The following is a 25,212-nucleotide window of genomic DNA, read 5'->3' as shown; positions in this document are numbered from 1 at the left end:
GTGCATTCTTAAAGTCTTATATGTTGAACTGAACTATGTGATCTGTTCAAAGCCTTAATCTTAATTTGAAGTGAAATGTGCATTTTGAGTTTATACACTATGTATATAAGGCGACCGTTTCCTTTTGCAGTATTTTTGTGTGGTGTACTTTTCTATGTCTTAACAAAAGGGGAACAAAGGTGTTTAAGTTCACCTAGGATGATGTGTTTTAATTTTCACATGGTCTTGCTTGAATTTGACCCTGACAAAGGCGTATGAACTCTGTCAGCTGTTTGGAGTTTCCATTTTCTAAACTTCTACATTCTGAACCTTCTTCAGCTCTGAACAGATGATGAAACACTGAATGATTTCAAGCTCACACTTTGTCTAATAAACTTACATCTTTCATTCTTTATACAGATTGAGTGTCTGTGGTTTGTCAGAGATCAGCTGTGATTATCTGGCAGCAGCACTGAAGTCCAACCCCTCCCATCTGAGACAGCTGGACCTGACCAGGAACAACAAGCTGCAGGATTCAGGAGTGAAGCATCTGTGTGGTTTCCTGGAGAGTCCAGGATGTGGACTTGAAACTCTGAGGTCAGTCAGCATGTTTTAGTTGTGCTGAGATGAATATGATGTGAAAGTTGTGCTGACACTAAACTGCAGACATCAGGCTGATATTATACTGATCCACACTGAGGATCTTCATGGTAAAGTCTGTTTTCTTCTTCTCTGGTTTAGTCCATTGACTGCAGCAGAACAATGTTCACATTTCAAACCTTCAAAGAAGAAGAAAAATCCTCCACTGGATAATTCACTGTGAAACTCTCCAACTCTTCATTCCACCTTAAAGTCTGTCTGACACTGAAATCCAAAGCAAAATGTGCGTTTGCTTTACAGACAGCAGTCCAACACAAACATACACACATCATCCAAAACACAGTCCAACATCCAAATCTCCTCCACTGCCAGCATGAATGATGGGAAAGAGAAGGAGGAACACTCTGACATTCAGGGTTAGAATGAGTTTCATGAAGCAGACTGTGAAGATCAAAGCTGCATTAGAAAGCTTACATGAATGAATGAGTGGACAGAAGTGGACAGAGATCATCTGAAGCACTTCAAAGGCTTTAAATCAGCACATTTCTCTTTATTCTTTATCAACTTTGTTAGTTTCTCTCAGTTTTCTGTGGAATGAAGCTAACAGCAGGCTAATAAGATGCTGACCAATAGGTTTCTATTAAAGGTTGTAATTTGTATATGAAAAAGTGCTTTGGCTCAGCAGGGATCAGCTTACAGGTAGAATACAGCTGCTGGATGGGATTAGCATGTCATAGCTATCTACCAAACTGCTAACTGGGGGATTTCAGGCCATCTATGGATCATTTTTGCTAACTGTTTATTCAGCTTAGGCTCACAGGGCTGCAGCCTGTGCCCTAGCTGTCATAGGGCAAGAGGCGTGGTCCACCTGCACAGGTGAGCAGTCCATCACAGGGCCAACAGAGAGAGACAGAGAAGCACTCTCTCACATCCACACCTACAGCCAATTTAGAAGCACCAATGAACCTAAGCAGCATTTCATTGGACTGTGGGAGAACATCCAACCTCCACAGAAAGGCCAACAAGCTTCAACCTACAACCTTCTTGCTTTAAGGCACTAGTGCGAACCACTTTTCCCCATTTCAGCCCAAATCCTGCATCTTCCTGTTTCTGACTCCAGGCCAGCTCCACTAACACTTTCTCATCAGACACTGCCACCTAGTGGAGGAAGTCTTAGTTCCATTTGAAGCTTCAGATTACAGTTAGTTCCTTTACAAAGAGGTGGAGGTGGTGGGGCCACAGCACCATCATCACTGAGTGCCATAGGACACTTAACCTTTGTTTCCATATGCTGGGAACTTCCTGTTGTTCCAAGGAGGACTGGAAAATGTGTGAAGATCTCCCAGTCAGTTCCTCACAGCACACTTCAATCATTTCCCTCCCACAGCATCAGGACCAGGGCTTTTTCTCTCTTTGGTCCCACTAAGAGATTTCCACACAAACACCTCATCAGTGGGACTCTCAGAGCTACCAGCCCTTTGCTACAATCACAAAGCTCTTCATTGAAATCAATGATATCAAAGCTGGAATCCAATGAGTCCAAGTCTTCTGCTGATTCAGCATCACATTCATCTTTGCTCCTTGTTCTGCATCCCCACCATGGACTTCATTCCTTTCCAAGCCAGCCTTGAGTGTCCTTTATTCAGCTCATCCTCTGCTTTACTTTTACACCTGATTTTAGCTGCTTTATCTCTCTTTCAACAAGTTTCTGTGCCTCAATCTTTTTCTTCTCTCCCTCATAACAAGACAGCTTCTTCTGCCTGAGAACATGTTGGAGTGATTTACTAATCCAGGGCTGCTTATTGGGGAAAATACTTCCTGTTTCCAAAGTAATCCCCATTTTTCCCAGAAAGAAATGTAAGTAGAAATCGATGATCTAAGTGAGAACATGAGCCTTTAAAAAGTCCCAGTGGGTGCAGTCAAAGCAGTCCCTCAGTCCCAGTATAGAGTCTTTGGTCCAGACTGGAACAACTGTGTGCCCAGTTTGAGCTCTCTTCAGTGCTGTGATCTGACAGACCCAGAGGGGCCATCACATCACATTTAGAAGCTCCCCTAATGGAGCCACAACACATGTCCAATACTTAGTCTGTCTTGTTGGACCAACTGGAAGAAATGATTCAAGGACTTAGTCACAGAACAGAGATTCAAATCTCCAAAATCCAACTGGCTGCATCAGGACATATAGTCTGAAACTCTGCACAGTTTCCTGTTTGAAGCTGCTTCCTGTTGGCTTCAGCTGTTTGGAGTTTCCATTTTCTAAACTTCTACATTCTGAACCTTCTTCAGCTCTGAACAGATGATGAAACACTGAATGATTTCAAGCTCACACTTTGTCTAATAAACTTACATCTTTCATTCTTTATACAGATTGAGTTTCTGTGGTTTGTCAAAGATCAGCTGTGATTATCTGGCAGCAGCACTGAAGTCAAACCCCTCCCATCTGAGAGTGCTGGACCTGAGAGGAAACAACCTGAAGGATCCAGATGTGAAGCAGCTGTCTGATCTTAAGCAGAGTCCAGACTACAGACTGGAGACTCTGAGGTCAGTAGAGTGATGGAGTGAGTGGGTGGTGCTGTCAGCAGTATTGTACTAAACACAGTCAGTATGAAACAAAGATCCAGTGTTTCCTGTAAAGCTGCAGCTTCTCAGTGAAGCTGTGAGAGGAGAATGGTGACAGGCTTCAGGATTGGACACAAACACTTCCTGTTTCTGACACAATGTAGAGTCCAGCATCATCCCCGTGTGTACCTCTGGATCTGACAGAGGATCATCAGTGTATCTGGACTGCTCTGCTGCTGCTCTGTCCTTCTACAGTCTCTGCACAGTCTCTGTCTGACTCTGGCTTCAGACCCTCCTGGATCAAACTCACCTGGAAAGACTTTCAAACATCACTCAATAGATTTGAATACAGAATATATTTGATATATACTGTAGATGTACTGTAGAGTTGCAGTTTGTCACTTGTAAATACAGTCTGTGAGCAGCTGTGAGCTGAAAGATCTTTCTAGAAACAGGAAATGTTTTCACTCTTCTGTTGCTTTTTCATATATTTCCACAACATTAATATTGATCCCACCTGTCTCACCTGTTTCATGCTTTTATACATAATAACAGGACACGTGTGATCTGAGCGCTGCTGTGGTTGCTGTGCTGCACGTCTTCATTTAGATAACAGAGACATCTAGTGGTTCAGAGGGAGAACTGCAGGAGGTGGAGCTGTGTTTTAGCATGGAAAACTTTTTATCTTTTAGGCGCAGATACAAATATGACAAGTATCAGTGTAAGATACAAAAGGTCACATCAGTCAGCAGAGGGAACAGTGATCACACAGCAATGTAAGAATAGAAACATAACAGTGAATCTGGACATGTATACAGATGGAAGCAAACAAACAGGATGTAACACTACATTAAAGCCACAAATGAGAAGAAAACAAACACAAAGGAAAATATATTTGATCTCAGGAATCCAAATCAGATGCTTTAGAGCAGGGGTCGGCAACCCTGGGCACGCGTGTCACAGCTGCCACGTGAAGGATTAACTGATGGCACGACCATAGCTGGACTGGCCATCGGGCATACTGATGGTGATTTTTCGTTTTTAATGGGCCGATGATGTTTTTTTATTTTTTTGTAACGGTATAAACGATGGAAGGTGGCGGATTGTCCGGATGCTGGTCGATGTGTAAAAATAAGTCAGTTGTTTGGTGGTGGCTATGGCGGAGCTTCCACAGAGGCAGCAGGTGGATGAGGGAAAGGGGAGGCAGGAGGAGCAGAGACCCGAGGCGGCCGCCGGTCCGAGTGTCAGGTGAACTGAACTTCAGGTAAGAAGTTATGACCTGCAGTCTGTCTGGGTCAGATATAAACCAAGTTTAGGTGGAGTTTATTTTCCTTGTGCTGACGTTTTACAGTCAGTTACAATAACTCATACTGTGTACTAGCTAGCATGACGGAGTTTCTATACAGCTGGGTGGTGCTATGATGTTACTGATAGTGAACTTTACAGTGGCTGCAAAAGTATTCGGCCCCCTTGAACTTTCCCACATTTTGTCACATTACAGCACAAACATGAATCAGTTTTATTGGAATTCCACGTGAAAGACCAACACAAAGTGGAACGGAAATCATACATGATTCCAAACATTTTTTACAATAAATAACTGCAAAGTGGGGTGTGCGTAATTATTCTGTCATGGAAAAACACACTGCCATCAACTGTTTTGTTTTTGTCAAAATCACTGTAATATAATCACTGTACCTTTATATACATGTGACTTATATTAATGCTGCTGCCCTCTTGTGGCTAAAGTGTAATTATGTTCTTGTTATTAGGGAAAACATTTGAGAGTAACATGAAAAATGAGTCAGCACTTTGGCTTCAGCTTAAGAAATCCTCATTTTTATGTCATCAGTTATAGTTGCATGTATTCATTATCATAATTTAACCTTTAATATTGATGTTTTAAATAGATTTTGAGTAAATTAGCAATTTTATGGTATTTTATGGTTGTATTAAATTAATACATCACTAATGAATTAATTATTTCAGTAATTAATTTAAAAATGTACATAGTCAATTAAATAAATATATTAATAATAGATTATCCATTAATTTCATTTAAAATGTTTCATTATTTGTTTATATACAATTCAAATTAGTTAATTACATATTTAATCAATTATTGGTTTGTTTTCTATTTTAATTATTTTACTGACACATTTAATGAATTATTTAATGATGTATTTATTTAATTCACGTTGCTACTCCTGGCCCTGCATCGCTGTTCATAAATACATTTTATTTGTCAGCTTCACCCATCAAAGTCAGGGGGCGGGGTTAATGCTGATCAAGTCAAAACCATTGCTTTGGTCTGGTGGGCGTTCTTTTAGTGGGCTTTTCTGTCACGGCCTGCGTGGCAGACTATGATGAGGGGAAGGACGACCCAAATGCTGGACTCTTTGATGAGGTCAGTGCGTTTATTTACAGTGATGCTAAATAATCCAAACAACAATAAATCCCCAGTGCGTTCCCGACTCTGACATGTCCTCTTGCCAGTGTTAGTGTTCTTTGTCTCCGCTCCTCAGTGTCTGAGCACCCCGTGCTCGCTGCCCTCTCGTCTCCACACTCCTCCTGGGGAATAACAAAGAGGCAGCCGTCAGCAACACCACAATGCGGCAGACTAACCTTAACTAACGCGCCAAGAGACTAACGTGAAGTTACGCAATGATCCAGCATCGGAGAGAGCTCCACCACACTCCTAAGTAGCTCCTCTGACGAGGCTTGATCAGCTGCAGGTGTGAGTAATTCTCCTCCGCAGGTGTGGCCAGGCTCCTGGCTGACACACCCACACACACACCTAGATACACAAACATGGAAACAGGAGACAGCAGCACCAAAAACACACATGTCCATAACTTCTTACAGGCCCTGGGTCACCCAGACCCCGGTCCCATGACAATTCCTCAAAACTAAGTAGGCCTACACACCAGGGTTTGGACATGTGTGGACCCAAACTATACTTAAACTTTACCCTTTTTTGTGTGTCACCAAATACACTTTAATATCTTCTAGACAAGAATGTAGTGGCACAATCTTTAACCTCCTAAGACCCAAACTCCTCCGTGCCATTCATTTTTAATTTCTCTTTGATATTTGGGCTGATTGGGACCTGATGAATGTAAAAACAAAGAATTACCACATTTTTTGTTTCTGAGAAAAATGAGAGCCACATATGAGGATATTTGTCTAAAATTTCGATAGCACAGTGGCAGTATAACGTCCTTGTGAGTGGATATCAGGCCCTTGTAGAGCAAAATGTAGTATTTTGGTCTAAACAACCCAAATTGTGATGTCCACATATGTGGATGCCAGGTCCTAGGAGGTTAAATATCTGCTCACTTTGTCAAAATGAACCTAATCATCTCTGATGAGTTCAGTGATGTCTGCCAGCTCACCTTGCAAGTGGTCGAGCTTATACCGCCGACAACGCGGCCACAACTTGTAAACCCCCTGCTGACTATCACCTCTGGAGTTATTTATGTTAGTTTCAACTGTTCCTGCAGAAAGTAAGCACGTGTTACTGATAAAAAGTCCAATAGAAGCAAAGTCTAAACTTTGAAAACAAAAAACAAAAACCTGTCTGATTAAGATCTGATCTTTGGGGAGTTTCAATAAGCAGTGTGACCCGTGTATATGCATCAGGGGTGGTTTTGATTATCGATTTATCGATTAAAATCGATTCTGGCTTGGATAACGTGATATCGATTCATTAAAATCCTGAATCGATTTTTAATATAAATTTATTTTGGCCAAAACGCCAGAATCTCAGGTTAAACCTCCCAAAGTTTCAACAACCACCAAACAGCTAAAACAGTAAATGAGAGCAGGAACACGGATTCTGCACAAAGACGTAAACACAAAGCGCGGAGCCGCCGACGCATCAGAATCAGTGAGATGTGACTTTCTCACCTGACGGCACGGACACGAGCTGAAAGCCGACAGCTCGCTGATTCTGATGTTTCCGCGCTTTGTGTTTACGCCCTTTTTGCGCTGATTCTGAAGCTGCAGGTTTGATGTCTCTCCAAACAATATTGAGTAAACCAGCAGCAAAAGAAGCTCCAAACTACGCTTCACATAAACATCGTCATGAATTCCCTCTGATTGTTTTGCTGCCACCAGGATAAAATCACACTTCATGCACAGCTCTCTCTCTCTCTCTCTCTCTCTCTCTCTCTCTCTCTCTCTCTCTCTCTCTGTACTTCAAGAACAGTTTCCCGTCTAAAAATCTGTTTTCTGCATTATTCGCTTGCTTGTTACGCACAAGTCTACCGTTCTTACAGCCTGTCGGCCGCTGTTTTTTTTTCTTTTACTTACTTCTGAAAACAAAGCCTCATTTCTGCCGTTCAACACTGAACAAATTTAAACTTTTTAAAATGATGCAAAATTGCAAAACGCTCAGCTGTGTCTGTAATCAAACCTCTGTAACTTTGCTCTGCTTCACGTCAGCAGCATCAGGTAATGTTCATATGTTCATTAATGGTTTTCTTTTGTTTTTGATGTACTGCAGAATATTTGTATAAAATCCCAGACCAGGAAAACCTTCATGTTTTTCTGTTTGATCCTCAGCTACTTTGACACAAAGGCCTCTGCTGTGATGCTCACACCTTTGATAAAGTCTGGCAAGTGTCAGATTTCTTTTTATAGATATAAAAATATAGAAATGTTCTGATGCATGTAGTAACTGTTAGCTTTAACTGTACAAGGCTTGTTAGACATAATGAAACACATCGTACAGATTTCTGGATGTTAGACTATAATTTTTATAATGATTATTAATCTTGAGTCTAAAAAGTCAGTCAAGTATATCCAGGATATCTTTCTGTTAACTGGATTCACTGACACTAACACTGGGACCAGGATAAGCGGTCGCATGAAGCTGGTTATCAGCTGACAATCTTATGATTTAATTAATTTAATTAAGTTATTTAATTTTTCTAATTTTTCCTCTACATTTCCCCTGAAATGAAGGGATTGTGTCAAACATGCTTTAGTTCCTCACATTCTTCTGCATCTCTTTGTTCAACCCCCTGAATTAAAGCTGAAAGTCTGCACTTCAAACACATCTGAGTTGTTGCATTTAAAATAGATTTTAGTGTATGTACAGAACCAAAATCAGAAACTAAGTTCTCTCTGTCCAGATATTTATGGACCTAACTGTATAATCTATACAGCACGTAAAAAATGCTGTAAATAAAGAAGTCTGTGAAAATGTGGCGCTTAAGGTCAATTTAAACTGAAGTGATATAATCTTCTCCCCACAGTTTGAGTTTGTAATGTCTCAGCTGCAGACAGACTATGATATTAATATTATTAGTTATTAATATTATTAGTTATAAAGGACACCTTCCTGCCTTTAGTCTTATTCATGATGATTATTAGTCGTCTTCTAATGTCCACAAGTCTGTATGATGTGTTTCATAGGTTCTAACAAGCCTTTTAAACTTAAGTTACTGCATTGCTGAAACACCAACATCTGCTTATTGAACAAAACAAAAACAACCAAAAGACCACACATCTGATTTCATTTTTATTTTAATAGACTTCCAAAGATTATACCAGATAACTGGCCTCAGAATATAATTGAATAAACATGTTTAAAAACAATAACCTAATCCTGTCTTGACAGGCTGAGCTCTTCAGTATCCACCAACAGCATCGTCATGCTGAGTCAGACGTTTCTGCTCCTGCTGGAAATACTCTTCCTCTTTCCACATTGTACCAAATGTTTTTAAATGGCCTGGCCTGCATTTTTGTATAGCGCTTTTCTAGTCCCTAAGGACCCCAAAGCGCTTCACACTACATTCAGTCATTCACCCATTCACACACACATTCACACACTGGCGATGGCAAGCTACATTGTAGCCACAGCTGCCCTGGGGCGCACTGACAGAGGCGAGGCTGCCAGACACTGGCGCCACCGGGCCCTCTGACCACCACCAGTAGGCAAACATGGGGTTAGTATCTTGCCCAAGGATATTTGGCATGCAGCCAGGAGGCAGCCTGGGATCGAACCACCGACCTTCTGATTAGTGGCTGACCTGCTCTGCCACCTGAGCTACAGCCACCCCGAAAATGTTAGTTTCAATTTAAAATTAAAGATTAAAAAAGTGTAACACATATAAACATCAGATAATTAAGACAAGCGAATGGTTCAGTTCCACATGTGCTCCGCTGACACATTAAACTTCAGTAAAATGATGCAGTTATGAAACAACTTTAATCTAAAACAAACTGATTTGCTCAGGAGCAAAAACAGTGAAGTCAGTGACTGTAAGTGAGTGAGCTGTGCTGGTGACTGGATATCAGATTTCCAGTCATTAGAGCAGATAAGTGGCAGAACTATATTACTGAGGTACAAGTTTACTTATTTAATTCATGTCTGTCAATAAATCTATTTAATTTAAATGCAAATAGCCCAAATCCTGATTAAAGCATCAGGTTCACTTATAAAGTATTCTGTAGTTATCTTAGTGTCCATCGCCCTTCCCAACATGGGAATAAAGCAGCTGTGAGAGAATTAAACATGAATGAATCAATGGTACGGAAGTGGAGGAAGCAAGAAGAATGAGCTGAGTAAAGTTTGACTTATGCGACATTTTTGTTTCGCTTAATGCGCCTTATAATCCAGTGAGCCTCATGGTCTGTAAAATATGGTGCATTTGCAAAAGTGCACAATATTGGAACTAAACTATTTTATATTGACAAACAGCGGCCCGCATTAAACTGTGACTGTCACCAGGTAATGTGGGCGTGTTTGCTGAATAAGCAGCAGGTGTTAAACAGCTGACAGGTGAACAGGATGCATGCAGGTAAACTCGAGGGCCCTTCGAGCTGATCGGTGGTGTCGTGAGGAGAATTTCAGCTCATTATTCATGTTACAGAAACACAGAGGTACGAGACCAGGCAGAAGACTTTCTGATTATTTGTTTTTAGTTAAAATAATTCCATTGTTGTCTAGTGATGGTGTGGTAAAGCTCTGCGAATGTGTCCAATTTTTCCAGCTTTGTTGCTTCACCCAAAGGCAGATCACACAAAGTTTAACTGCTTATTATGAAGAACTGACATCTGCTGGTCATTTAATGTTCAGCAGCACTGCTGTGAGAATACCTGTAGGACACATACCAGTGGATATGTGAGCACATGCACAGCTGCAGGGCTAGAAGGGCCCAAATGAATTAAATAAATAGATTCTTAAATAATTAATTAAATGTGTCAATAAGTGATTAATTACATTTATTTAAAAATCATTAAATTTTTAATTTATTGTAAATGTTGGAAATGAAATTATTTGGCATTAAATCAATGATGTATATATTTAATAAGTATTTTGAACTTAGATTCCTGTCAACTCACAATCGACACAAACACAGTGAACACAAAGCTCCAGCTGTCTGACTACAACAGGACCATGTACAACAACAGGACCACTGTATATACTATGGGCACCATGATGCCCATAGTATATACAGTATTCTGAAGAAGGTCTAAAATGTCACTGTGTGTGCGTGCATGTGTGTGTTTTATTTAGATGGATTTTTTTAAATTATTACTCATGATATAACATTGTCCAGACATGCCTGGTAAGGACATGAGGAGGAAACAGTAGGAGCTGTGTGAGGCTACTAAAGGCAGGGCTATAACATTTTTCTGTCATCATTTTATTATAGATTAAGTGCAAGAGTTGTTAGGTGTGGATAATTAGATTATAGTTTATTGCAATAGCAAGTTGTGCCTTGTTCTCACATAGACAGCAAGTGGAGAGTGATATATGAAATGATGGGAAGGAAGGAAGAAGAGAAGCAAAGAGTGATTCACAGGCAGAGCCTAAATTATTTCTCACAGTTTTTTGTTGCCTTATGGTTCCAAGCGCTGTCACCAATCTTTGCATTTTGTTATTATCTCATGACCCTTGTTTAATCAGCTACCATCTCTCCTATGGACTCTTTAATGTTTACAGTCTCAGATCAACACAGCCCTGCCCTTCCCATATTAGATTCTTGATGAATGTGTGTTGTTGTTATTCAGCCTGGTTCAATGTGCCCCTTTTTAACTTTGAGCACCCGCCCCTTTAAACCTCTCTGCACGTCCCTGGTGTCCAACCACCTGGCAGGGCCACACCCACCAGGCCTGAAGGTGCCTGTAAACAGGTGCTCTCAGAAACTCCGGCATCCACACACAAACACAGATATACAGTGGGGCAAAAAAGTATTTAGTCAGCCACCGATTGTGCAAGTTCCCCCACTTAAAATGATGACAGAGGTCAGTAATTTGCACCAGAGGTACACTTCAACTGTGAGAGACAGAATGTGAAAAAAAAATCCATGAATCCACATGGTAGGATTTGTAAAGAATTTATTCGTAAATCAGGGTGGAAAATAAGTATTTGGTCACCTCAAACAAGGAAAATCTCTGGCTCTCACAGACCTGTAACGTCTTCTGTAAGAAGCTTTTCTGTCCCCCACTCGTTACCTGTATGAATGGCACCTGTTTGAACTCATCATCTGTATAAAAGACACCTGTCCACAGCCTCAAACAGTCAGACTCCAAACTCCGCCATGACCAAGACCAAAGAGCTTTCGAAGGACACCAGGAAATGTATTGTAGACCTGCACCAGACTGGGAAGAGTGAATCTACAATAGGCAAGCAGCTTGGTGTGAAAAAATCAACTGTGGGAGCAATCATCAGAAAATGGAAGACATACAAGACCACTGATAATCTCCCTCGATCTGGGGCTCCACGCAAGATCTCATCCCGTGGGGTCAAAATGATCATGAGAACGGTGAGCAAAGATCCCAGAACCACACGGGGGGACCTGGTGAATGAGCTGCAGAGAGCTGGGACCAAAGTAACAAAGGTCACCATCAGTAACACACTACAACGGCAGGGAATCAAATCCCGCAGTGCCAGACGTGTTCCGCTGCTGAAGCCAGTGCATGTCCAGGCCCGTCTGAAGTTTGCCAGAGAGCACATGGATGATACAGCAGAGGATTGGGAGAATTGGAAGGAATTGGAAAGAATTGTGGAGAACACAAGGTCCCTCAGGGTCTCATTGTAAATTTCGACGAAGCTCGCTGTGAACGTGAACTGTGAACTGTGAAGTGAGTGGGGGTTAATGCCCCACACTCTTTTCTGTCACTGCTTTGAATGCACAGACTGGTCTTAATGTTGATCTTTGTAATCTTCAGTGTTACGACCCGGCTCAAAAGCCGCAACATAAAAACCGAGATGAATAGCAGAGTGTGGGTGAGAAGAGGTTTCATCCTAAAATGGAAAACCAGGTTGGCTAAAATGGCTGGTGCCACCAAGGCAAAGACTAGTGCACTGCCGGGAAGCTTGCCTCAGGTATGCTTTTATCCACACCTGACTAGGTGTGGCCAATTAGCACCAGCTGAAAACACTGAGACGATTAGAAGCTGCAGAGGGACGTAACACCTCCTCCCTTAAAAGGGTTCCTCTAGGACCCCTAAACAAATTAAAAGTTCCTCTGAAGCAAGTTGGCATCTTTAAGCATAGATGCCCCTACATGAGGATCTGAAGTTGCCACACTGAACACACAAAAAGTAACATGTGACCAACACAAAAGAGCACAACAGTCAAACCCAAAATGATTACCTGACCTGCTACAACACAAAACCAAAAGTACACTAAAAACAACAAATCCCTTACTTTCCCTACCCTAGTCTTCAGTGGTGTACCAGGCTCGAGGCAACTTTAAACGCGAACTCGAGAGCAGGCAGCAGACCAGAGATATAGTCTCCTACCAAACTCTGAAGCGTACCCCCACCCAGGATAGCCACCAAACACAAACTAAAACAATAAAGCAAAACAACAAACAAGTGCTTCGATGGAAGGGCAGCACAGTCACCCAGCTGAAACACACTAAAGGGAGTTTGCTCAATTACACTGAACACCATCACTCACCCACTTAAAAGCAAAACAAACTGACATTCAGTCTCCACTAAAATGTCCAAAGATCCCGGACGAGCCACCACTTATGTTATGTATAGTGTGATTTGGCCATCTGAACATGCTACCTATATAAATCCAAGCAGGAAGCATGTTTTAATAGTGTGATTTGGCCATCTGAACATGCTACCTATATAAATCCCAGCAGGAAGCATGTTTTAATAGTGTGATTTGGCCATCTGAACACGCTACCTATATAAATCCCAGCAGGAAGCATGTTTTAATAGTGTGATTGGGTCATCTGAACACGCTACCTATATAAATCCCAGCAGGAAGCATGTTTTAATAGTGTGATTGGGTCATCTGAACACGCTACCTATATAAATCCCAGCAGGAAGCATGTTTTAATAGTGTGATTGGGTCATCTGAACATGCTACCTATATAAATCCCAGCAGGAAGCATGTTTTAATAGTGTGATTTGGCCATCTGAACATGCTACCTATATAAATAAGATAAGATAAGATAAGATAACCTTTATTAGTCCCACACGTGGGTGCCGCAGTCTCCCACTGAAGGAGCTGAACATGTCTTACATAGTGAGTGTGTCACGGCTGCCGAGGCGAGCCGTGCGGAATAAATGAGGATCCAATCACAGGCAGTCGTGGAGAAGTGAAGGTGATTTATTGAACACAAAAAGAATGTGGACAAACAGCAAACGGGGCTCGAACTAAACTAAACTGGGAAACAACTAAACTACAGAGCACAATCCTGATTGAAAACGAGCAGAGGAGAATGCCGATGAAAAGCAAGGAGAAGGCACGGTGGCTACACTGAGTAATACAGACGAACCAGCAACATGCAGGAGAACACACAGGGCTTAAATACACACACACCAGTAATCAGGGGATGAGAGACAGGAGGGCAACACAGCTGGGAGAAATCAGAGCTGATGGGACAGGGGAAATGTAAACTGAACATACTCACATCAGACAGAGACCTTCACAATAAAACAGGAAACTCAGACACGGGGAACCAAACAAGACACAGATCTAAACAGACAGCTTCACAAACAGATGGGGTGACACCATAGACAGACAGAGACACAGACTCAAAGGCAGACCGAATATCACACATAGAACTCAAACAATAATAATAATCATCATCATCATAATAAACTAGAAAATGATAACTAAAAGCACTGGGTCACTGACCCAGGACCATGACAGAGTGTTTCTTTTACTGATGATATTTCAGTGATATGTATTTTTTATGACTAAATAATGCTCTATCGAACACCTGGCAATAACAGCAGGTGTGGCAATTTTGTAATTTGTTGTTTAAATTTGATATTATTGTAGGCAGTATATTTTCTTAGCCTTTGTCATACTCATGCTTAACCCTCTCAGGCTCAAATTAAGTTTTTGTTGCTAATGCACAAAAGAATACCTGCAGTGGTACTTCTGAGTAAAAAACTCATGAAATATGTATGTGGGGTGATCAGGTTGTTAGCTTTTAACTGTTGCATATCTGCAATGCCTGCCTTGAGAGGGTTAACAAAGCAATCTCAGAAACCGTACAGTAATCTTGGGTGTGTGGGGGTCACCCAGAGTCAGAATCTAGTAAGATATCAGTGTCACCTCTTACAGTTTTCCTGTAATCTGAGCTCAAATATGAGAAAATACAGAGTACAGTACAGTAAATTGGGTAAATTTTACTGTTAATTTTCTCTGAATCGTACAGTAATTTGGGCTGTGGATCACAGGGTGGAGTGGAAAAAGTGGAAAAGTGGAGATGAACCAAAACTGGGAGTGGATTGTGAAGTACAATAGTGTCAGGACCAGAGTTGGTCAAGTTACTTGAAAAAAGTAATCAGTAACTAATTACTGATTACTTCCCCCAAAAAGTAATCCTGTTACTTTACTGATTACTTATTTTCAAAAGTAATTAATTACTTACTTACATTTTAAAAATACGATTTACAACCTGAATAGGTGATAAAGCGATAGATCTTTCAGCCCAATTCTACTTTTTCTGCATAATTCATCATATAAAATGTAATCAAATGGAAAAGTCTCTCTTTTTAAAACTTGTTTAATTAGTTTTAATCTTTTAACTTTATGCATCAAGCAAAAATTGAATTATATGTAACATTCTCTGACTGGAAGAAATTTGTTTAATATTTAAACTTATTTTCTGCCCATTCCAGCACATAAAATAAAATATTTTTTGTGTTTACACTCACTCTTTCAAATAGATGCAAGTAAAACACAGCAGAAAATAAATAAAATCAAAGACTAGCGGTCCTTTGGCTCTATTTTCACCTGTAAAGCAGGAGTAGGGTAGGCGGAGGTTTACCCTGGTGCAGGTGTGCCGCGGTCAGTTGAAGAATCCGCGAGTTTCTCTGTGACTTTCCCATTACGTCGTAGCGCACTCGGTGCTTGCTTGGAAGTTTAGGGGGGGTTTTCGCTGTAAAAAGAAGTTTTCTTCCCACGCACAACGGACACTAATGTTTTTGTCACTTTTTATGGAATCAAACTCAAAGTAAGGTCAGTACTTCCACGCTTTAAACGCTGCACGCTCATACTCTCTCCCGCACTCGATATATTATCCATTGTTGATCTGCACACAGCTGTTGTCACGGACGTTGCACTTGCTTACGTCACTGTCATGAGACATTCTCGCAAAAAAATCACTGTTTTAGTAACGCAGCGTTCCTACGGGAAAGTAACGGTAATCTAATTATCGTTTTTGCAATAGTAATCCCTTACTTTACTTGTTACTTGAAAAAAGTAATCGGATTACAAGTAACGCGTTACTGCCCATCTCTGGTCAGGACACAAAAGACTGCATTTCTAAGCCAGTCGGCACCCGTACCGTAATATGCATAAGAATAGTGCAACAACATTTTAGGTGCGGCTGGCTTGACTGTGTGGTCGTAAGTGAGGGCTCACTTGACCGCGGTCAAATATGGTGCTGGAGAAACAAACTACAGAGAACTTCGTAAAGAGAGTATTGAGTGCTTTGGCGATGTAAATGGACTGGTTCTTATATAGTACTCAAAGCACTTTAAAGAACTTGCCTCATTCAGGTGTACGCAAGCACTTTTCTCTGTAAGCACTTTCTGTGTAATGTTCACACACATTCGGAGAGCAACTCTGGGTTGGTATCTTGCCCAGGGATATTTGGCATGCAGACGGGGATTGAAGCACCTTCCTCTACTACCTGAGCAAAGCCACCCCATGTTCGTCTGTGCACAGATTTCTTTCAATACAGTATTATCACAAAAATACAGGCATGAAAGCTTAAAGTGCGCGATCACAATAAAGGTGACGCTCAGAGACTGACTGAGTGATCTGAGAACTCATCAGCCCTCATCACTGCCTTCACTTACTTGCTGCTATGGGTGCAGGAATAACACAGTTATGCAGTTATCTGGGACTCTCCACCATTTGACCTTAGAACTGAAGAAGCTTCTCGGATGAGAGGTGAAACGTCTTCAAGTAACTTAAAGAAGTCCAGACGCTTTTCTTTACAAGCTCCTTTGACCAGTTATGCAGTTACTTTCTCAGTCTGCTAGAGCCTCCACTTGAACGCAAGAACCTTCATTTATCTTCTCAAACGGAATTCAAAATGTTTTTTACAAATTGAAGGATTAAGATATAAATCGCAGAAGCATCGATCCACACATTCAAAGAAGAACAACCCAACAAACTCTTCATAAAACTCCAAGAGATATGAAAATCTTTATTTCTGTCTATTCTGTGTTGTTAATAACATCACATCTTCACATAGTAGCAAAAACATATTAAACAAACATTAATCTCAACATGCATACTGTACTTCAGGTTTCTCTCATGGAAAGGCCAGTGTTACTTTTATAGTACCCTTTCCATAAATATCATAAATATCTTTACCCATGTAGTGGAATTATTTTATTTTTTCATTTTAGTTAACAAGTATAATGTGACCACATTCACTTTTTATCAGGACAAGCTACACCACCACGGTGGTTAGCATACAATAACACTGCCTTGTTCTCAAAGCTTCTTGCTAACTGTACTTTTTTCTGAGATGTTCTCTTTAAGTAAGGATACTGAAAGTGTAAGCAGTGTATACGGTCACATCACGTGCTTAAGGTTGTGTTAGCACTGATAATTCCTTCACAGTTCTTTAAAGATGCTGAAGTCATCATATCAGCTGTAAATGCAGTGCTGCTGCTGTCCTTACGCTATACTTTCAAGCATCACACTTTCTTACTGACCAGTTTATTTCCACTTTTTATGCTCTAGTATGGTGTGACTGAATGAAGTCAGCAAACCAAATTCTGTCCATCTGAGGATGAGAAGAAACTTGCATGAAATGGGAAGAATGAGATGAAGATGGCTCCTATGCTTTAGACGTGGCACTGTTTCTGCCATTGTAAGTACGCTAATGCTTGAAAGATCCATTAAAAGTCTGACACTTCACTCTTCAGCTGGAGCGTCCATCAAGTTTTACATTCCAGGTTTCCTCGTTGGGATTACGACTCAGACGATGATGTGAAAAATTAGTTATTACATTAAACCCATAAGATCAACACTGGCAAAAAAGCCGTGCACTTCACAGAGCAGCTTTCTATGGCCGAGCAGCTCCTGCAGGTGTAAGGTGTAGGTGTCACAGCACTCTGGTCCAAAGAGGTTATGTGCAGCATGCAGACAGAAAATGGTTTTACAGAATATGACTGAATGTTGAGGCACCAAAACACACTCAGTCTGCCCCTCAGTCTGATCAAGAAGAAAACCTGACTGAGCGCTTCATAACATCAGTATGATGATGTCCCAGAGGCCATGTTCAGGTTATTCTCCCGTCCACACTGAGCGGGCGGATCAGTGGAGTCTGCATTAGCTTTAACAGAAAGGTCTGATTTAAGCAGGTAAGCTGAATAGACAAGAAAAGCTAGAAAGCTTTATCAACTATAACCCCAGCGAGGACCTTGACAGGTGTCTTGTGTACAGGTGAAGGCTGGACAGTCAGCAGGATACCTTCCTAACATTTGTCATTCCCAGCATTGAACCGTTTCCTGGCACAGCCTCAGTGAAACAGAGCATCGTTTCCACCCCACAGTTACAGACAGGCTGTGCTTTTCTTTGGTAACACCGTCGAATGAGCCCCGTGTCCTCTCTCAGTAGCTGCTTTCGTGTCCTGTCAGGATGTACAGGCTGCTCAGTGCTGACGGGTCATCAGTCGGTGTGCTCTGAAGGAGGATGTCTCTGCACAGTGTCAGCAAATGAGAAGGAGATGAGTTGTAAAGGAGAACCAGAGAAAGGCAGTACTAACCTAAAGCCAGTGCCTCCACCTGCTTCTACTCCTCCCACCTCTAGTACTAACACTACTCTACTGATACTACAACCACTGTAGTTTGACTTTAATGCTACACACTGGTACAGTACTGGTACACTTACTGGAGTTTTACTCCTGTTCCTGCTCATCACCACGCCTACTACTTTTTTAAACTTTATGATAAGTGTGAACATTTACACACCAGCATACAAACAAGTTTAAAGTAGAAAAAAGGAAGCAAAGAGCTGAGAAATACATAAAACATAACACAGAAGAAAAAGAAACCTTTGCAGGGATTCCTTCTACACCCAGTTTGAGTAAAAACTAACTGAAACACAAGGAAAGAAGATAAGATCAACTAAAATAAGGGTTGTATAATAATACTTAGTACTGGCAGCCACCAGCGCTAAGCCTCAGCCTCCCAGTAGACACACCTATGGTACCGATTTAAAATCCTACATGTCTTTGTTCTCAGGTTATCACGTTCACAAACTTTGGTGTCCACGCTATTTGCCTGCCAGGCTGACAATGATTTAGATCACAGAAACATTTTTAAGCTGTTATTCCTGGTTTCACAGTGGAAAACTCCGGGTAACGTCCATTATCTTTGCTCCTGTATAAGACTTTCCTGAATGCTGAGGTTTGGTCTTCCACATGAAATTCAGTACTTTTGTTTCAGTTTCATTAATGATGCATTGATTTTGGACATCGATGTAATATATATGTGATACACGACAGTCTTTGAGTCCGTCCTTCTCATATATAATCCCACTGTTTTTGCACTTCAGATGATTCCAGTAATGACTGATTTAAAAAAGAAAAGTGAAATATTTCTAATGAACTCACCACGATTCTTATTACAAACTTCATTAAGAGCTGCTGGATCAACAGGGGTGTCCTGGATTTGTTAGTAATATAATATAGTAATATATTATTATTAGTTTTAATTATTTAGTCAAAAATCAATTCCAGACTGCTCTGAGCAACATGCTGCAGCGAGAGTCCTGACAGGGACTAGAAACAGAACATTTATTGGCTCCCTGTTTTATCCAGAATAAAAGATTCAAAATCCTCACATAAAAGGTTTTGAATAATCAGCCCCTGTCTTATCTTAATGACCTTATAGTACCATATCACCCCATTAGAGCACTTCGCTCCGAGTATTTAAAAGTAAAATGGGAGCCAGACCCTTCGGTTTCCAGGCCCCTCTTGGTAAATGGTAAATGGACCGGTTCTTATATAGTGGTTTTCTACTCTGAGCACTCAAAGCTTGCCTCATTCACCCGTTCACACCCATTCATACTCTGACGGATGCACCGAAGAGCAACTTTCATGCAGGATATCTGGCATGTAGACGGGGAGTAGGTGACCTGCTCCCCCACCTGAACTACAGCCACCACTTCTGTGGAACCAGCTTCCAGTTTGGGTTTGGGAGACAGACACCCTCTCTACTTTTAACATTAGGCTTCAAACTTTCCTTTCTTCCCTGAATCCTCCCTTAGTTAGCCTAAGTCTAGGCTGCTGGCGGGTTCCCGTGATGCACCAAGTGTTTCTTCTTCAGTCGCCCTTTTCACTCACTATCTGTTTAAACACCTCTCTGCATTCAATCATTAGTTGAGAATATTCTCTGGCTCTCTTCCCCAGATTGTCTTTGTCCCGTCTTCCTCCTCTCACCCCCCCCAACCAATCGCAGCAGATGCCCGCCCCTCCCCCAGCCTGGTTCAGGTTTTCACCTGCTAAAAGGGAGTTTTTCACCTTTGTGCACCATAATTGCAGGGCCTTTACCTTAAAATATACAGTGTCTTGAAGTGACTATTGTTGTGATTTGGCACTAGAATAAAGAAAATTAGCACTAAGGAAAGTAGTTTTCTGTACAAAGTGTCAGGTAGACGGTAGTTGGTAACTTTAATGGCTGTTTTTCTTTGGAGGGCTGCATGCAAACACATAGGCTGCATTTCCTAAATCCTTGGATCTGAGTAACCAACAGAAGAAACACTCTAGTGTGACTCCTGCTTTAATGCTACCATTAATGCTAGCAGTATTCATGCTACTTCCACATGCTACTCTGAAAATCACTTCCAGGTCTATTAACAATAGTATCAAGAAAAATACTATCCTGATTACTTCTGATGTACTAGGATTACTAGTTTCTCACAGTGATTGATAGCTCTTGTCAGCATACAGTTAACATACCTGTTTGTTCCCAGAACTCTGAACACACGACTCTCATCTGTAATTTCTTGTGTTACCTGCACATAAAGTGAAAATTCACATGTGTAATGACTTAGAACAAATATGATGAGCACATGATACGAGCTCAGCCAACGTTGGATGAATTTACTAGTTCATCACCTCATCTGAATGGAAACTCCTCCCTTTGAGGCCATGCTTCCAGAATGCCAGCACACTATCCTGCAAGCAGACTGACAGAACAGGAGGTGTCACTCAGCTTTCAGGACACACATCAGCTCTCATTCACTTTGTTTGTCACATCATCATTTCTACCTAGTGTTTCAATGGGGAAGTCAAAGACTATTTCTGCAGCCAGCTGTCTGGATGGAAGTCCTTGCAGGTTCACGATCTTTACAGTTCCTGTCCAAACAGTACACAGATTGAGAATGAGCATGAAAGACATTTGAAGGATTCACAATATGCGAGGGGACTTACTTTCCAAGGTGATGAGAACAGTGTCTCGGTCCAGCTGGGTTACCTGCACGACTCTGAGTGCTCCACTATCTCCTGATGCACGGAAAGAAGGAAGCTTGTTGCAACAAGTTGAAGCTTGAAGCTTCAGGAAGTCAGCAGAGACACGCAGAAACGGTCCTACCTGGCACTGGAACAGGAGCGCCGTTCAGCTCTATAATATCAAACCTGAGCTGTTGGCCGGTTGGTGGTTTATCATTACTACAGTCTCTCACTCCAACACACAGCTGAGAAGAGAATCTGGGAGTCTGATGGCGAGTTGCTGTGAAACAGTCACCAAGGAAAACAAAAAAAACTAAATAAATTCTCATGGATGGTTAAGTGATGCTTGTTAAACCTGAGCTGAACCTGTTCATACAACCGTCAAAAACAGCACAACAGAATTCTTGTATGATTATTAAATCTTGAGATTAAAGATAAACCGATGCCATCCATCCATCCATCCATCCATCCATCCATCCATCCATCCATCCATCCATCCATCCACCCGTCCATCCGTCCAGCCGTCCATCCATTCATCCATCCATCCATCCATCCATCCATCCACCCGTCCATCTGTTCGTCCAAACATCCATCCATCCATCCATCCATCCATCCATCCATCCATCCACCCGTCCATCCATCCATCCACCCGTCCACCCATCCGTCCATCCATCCATCCATCCACCCATCCCTCCATCCATCCATCCATCCATCCATCCATCCATCCATCCAGCCGTCCATCCATCCATCCACCTGTCCATCCATCCATCCATCCACCCGTCGATCCATCCATCCATCCATCCATCCATCCATCCATCCATCCATCCATCCATCCATCCATCCCCTAACTGCACGTCTTTGGACTGATGCCACTTTTCCATAATGTTGTGGCACAGGCGTGTTTCTCCAAGCAGCACTGTGTTAGGACTGCAGACAGGCTTAACACAGAGCTCTGTTCTCACAGTACATACATTATCTTCATGAAATGTGCGAGACATTCACAAAAAAACTGTCAATTATCTGTGCTATGTGATCTAATGGTGCATGCTGGCGTTGAACTGTGTGCTGATAACACTGTTCCTGTAGCACAGAAAACACATGGTAACCATTCAGTTACACGAGCTTGGACCCAGAGAAGGTGCTGTTGGTGTTTTTGGACGGCGTTTATACAACGTTTCTTTTATTTAGTCTCTAAAATCTTGTTGGGCTTGAATAAAAAGTATGCATATGTTATTAAAAAAAATCTATTACATTCTTCAGCTTCAGATTTTGATATGCTGTCTGTCTACTTTTATGTAATCCAGGTCTAATGGCTGGTTTGCATTGTGGAAATCGGGGTAGAGTTAGAAAGGAAGACATTTATTCAGGTGGCAAGTTCGACATATCTGTACAAACCTTTAGATGCATGAACTTTTGAAGAGGCTCATACCACAAGAGTAAAACCAGGCCAGATGGGACAGCCCCGCACAGATATGTACTATCTGTGTATGGGTTTCTTGCTGAAACAGAGAGAGCAGGACTAAGTGTCTGCAGTTGTTCTCCGTGAACAAACAGACTGACCAGAGTAACTCGGCATTGCTTACCTACACTGCACCTCCTACAACCTTTAGTGTCAGGAATCTTTACAGATATGGTAAACTTTCTGTGGCCAACAGAGAATATCCAGGTCAGAACAAGCAGACAAAATTGGGTTTACAGTATCCTCCTTCCTCAAAATCAAGTGGTAGCATCATACATGACATTATTAACACTGCTGCACCTACAGCTCCTGTTTCCCTGCATCTGTGATGGCGTGTCGTACCTGAGACTGATCCGCTCAGTGAGGCGGTTGGTGCTGAGCGACAGGCTGCTGTGTTTCTTGTGCAGATGTCCTTTCTGTTCAAACAGAGCTGGCAGGCTGTGCGAGTAAAGCTGGGACGACTTCCCTGCAGGATGGAGCCTTTTTAGAGCAGCATATTATCGAGTGGACACAATGTTCTCCGTTTGTGTCACGCTGTTTGTTACCTGATACGGACATCAGCACATTGTTCATAACATATAGCCATATACATCGCTGAGGGAGGAGCTGTGGGGAAAAGACAAGCAGTTCACTGAGACTTCAAACATCCAGCTTCAGTCATCAGACTGTTCCAGAAACATCATTTCCTGGTTTTCAGTGCTCCTCCTTTCATCAGGAGCTGCACTCCTTACTCAGGTTTTTCAGGGTGATGCGATTAATGACTTGCACTTTTTTGTTATTACTTGCATTTTTACACAATGCTCTTCTACTCTGACTGACACTTTCAACTACCAGCTTGACCGCGCATCACTCTTTTCTACCTCAAAACGACCAGTTACACATGTCTGCATGAATTCTGCACGCACGTTTGCACTACAAGCTGCACACAAACACGTGCGCACATCCATGATTTACTCCAAACCTAACTTAACCTTCGGCGCTTTTTAACTTTCAACCCCTTCAGTGGAAACATTGGGAGAAGTTTGCCAATGTGGTATTATAATATTATTTTATGCCACGTTAGACCCCTAATTAAAGATTGCGAATTATTATGTAGTTTTAGTTTGCATTATTCTCCTGAATTAGAAGAAGCTGATAACTATTGCATTTGTTAAACTGATTTGCATTACATTAGACTGCTGATTTATTGTGAATGAATGATATTGTTTCATGATGCATTATACTGCTGAGTTATAAGAAATACTGTTCGCAGAAAGTCATCGCCTTATTTGTCTGATTAGAAGAGAACAGAACATGCTGGAGTTTTCTGCCCCATCTCAGCAGGAGCAGATAAACGGGGAGCCAAGGTTGTAGCTTAGGCGCCGTGTGAGAGAAAGCATGTGAATGTTTAGGCTTTTATGATAAGGTGGGGCCCACTAGAGGCTATAAGAGTTTGATCAATGCTCCACCATTTTGAGATCTGATGCTGTCTACGTACGGTGTCCATCTCCCACGCGTGTGATCATTAAAATCATCGTTTGACTCAACCCGGCCGGACCAGTGTTGTTATTGTGGTTTTTCCTCTTGTATCCATCCCCAATATTTGAATCCGTAACACCATCAAACTCGTCGTTGGAGGGGAGAGGGAGGGGAAACAGGAGGACAAAGGATGGCGGGAACAACTGAGCTGTAGTGCTTTTTTTTTTCAACTGTGCAATATTTGCAATATTGTTTTATATTCGACCTTTTTTGTGGGGCAAATAATATTGACACCAGTCATTTTGTGTTTTTCTGAAATTATTCTGTTATTGTGTACAAAATATTAAAAAAATTCAGCTATATATGTTGATGCATGCTTTTATTACCAGTCGCATTGATTGCTGTAACGCCCTGCTCTCTGGTCTCCCCAAAAAGAATATATCACCCTTACAACTTTTACAAAACTGCAGCTCGTGTGCTGACGAAGACCAGAGGGTGGGCCCACAGTACACCGGTTTTAGAATCGCTGCATTGGCTCCCCGTGTATTTCAGGATCGATTTTAAAGTTCTTTTATTGGTTTTTAAATGTCTTAATGGTCTGCTTCTCTCAATGACTATCGCCCTGTAGCCCTCACCTCAGTAGTGATGAAGTGCTTTGAACGCCTGGTCAGAGACTTCATCATTTCTTCACTACCAGACACACTGGACCCACTACAGTTCACTTACCGTCCAAATCGTTCCACAGACGATGCCATCTCTCATCTCCTCCACACATCACTCACTCACTTGGACACTAGAAGGGGGAATTATGTTAAAATGCTCTTCATAGACTACAGCTCTGCATTTAATACCATAATTCCCTCCACACTCACCACCAAGCTGGAGCATCTGGGACTCAGCTCATCTATGTGTCAGTGGATCTCCAACTTCCTAACTGGCAGACCACAGGCAGTAAGGATGGGCGGACATGTCTCAGCCTCCACCACTCTCAGCACTGGAGCCCCCCAGGGGTGTGTTCTGAGCCCCCTGCTGTACTCTCTGTACACATATGACTGTGTGGCCACTACCAGCTCCACCACCATCATCAAGTTTGCTGACGACACCGTCGTGGTGGGCCTGATCTCTGATAACAACGAGACGGCCTACCTGAAGGAGATTAGGAATCTGGAGAACTGGTGCCAGAGGAACAACCTCCTTCTAAACGTCAGTAAGACAAAGGAGCTGATAGTGGACTTCAGCACTAAG

General features: G+C 41.8%; 2 protein-coding genes and 1 pseudogene across 3 annotated transcripts in view; 2 read left to right on the top strand and 1 right to left on the bottom strand.

The window, feature by feature from the left end:
• Positions 1 to 25,212, top strand: part of LOC146577658 (carboxy-terminal kinesin 2-like) — a 372,043-nt pseudogene that overhangs the window by 133,829 nt on the left and 213,002 nt on the right.
• LOC146577664 (protein NLRC3-like) overlaps positions 1 to 25,212 on the top strand; it is a 73,055-nt gene that overhangs the window by 25,565 nt on the left and 22,278 nt on the right. The window lies entirely within an intron of this gene.
• Positions 16,974 to 23,537, bottom strand: LOC146577665 (mitogen-activated protein kinase kinase kinase kinase 2-like). Of its 2 annotated transcripts, none has more exons than XM_085268402.1 (6): positions 21,193 to 21,603; positions 21,033 to 21,104; positions 20,871 to 20,957; positions 20,718 to 20,788; positions 20,559 to 20,614; positions 16,974 to 18,295 (listed from the first exon to the last, which is right to left on the bottom strand). In XM_085268402.1, the coding sequence occupies exons 1-6, from the start codon at positions 21,377 to 21,379 to the stop codon at positions 18,208 to 18,210; spliced, it is 561 nt and encodes a 186-aa protein (XP_085124528.1). In that variant the 5' UTR covers positions 21,380 to 21,603; the 3' UTR covers positions 16,974 to 18,207. The 2 variants fall into 2 exon arrangements, 1 of the variants encoding a protein (XP_085124528.1); XR_014891407.1 differs by lacking the exons at positions 16,974 to 18,295; positions 20,559 to 20,614 and adding exons at positions 22,446 to 22,549; positions 22,634 to 22,692; positions 22,852 to 22,975; positions 23,055 to 23,537 and having other exon boundaries at positions 20,741 to 20,788; positions 20,871 to 21,330.

The sequence above is a fragment of the Mchenga conophoros genome, linkage group LG3 (assembly GCF_057382185.1).
Source record: "Mchenga conophoros isolate Kocher_MC1m ecotype Shallow Benthic linkage group LG3, M_conophoros_male_GT1.1, whole genome shotgun sequence".
Lineage (NCBI taxonomy): Eukaryota > Metazoa > Chordata > Actinopteri > Cichliformes > Cichlidae > Mchenga > Mchenga conophoros.
This window is presented reverse-complemented; position numbering and strand designations above follow the sequence as displayed.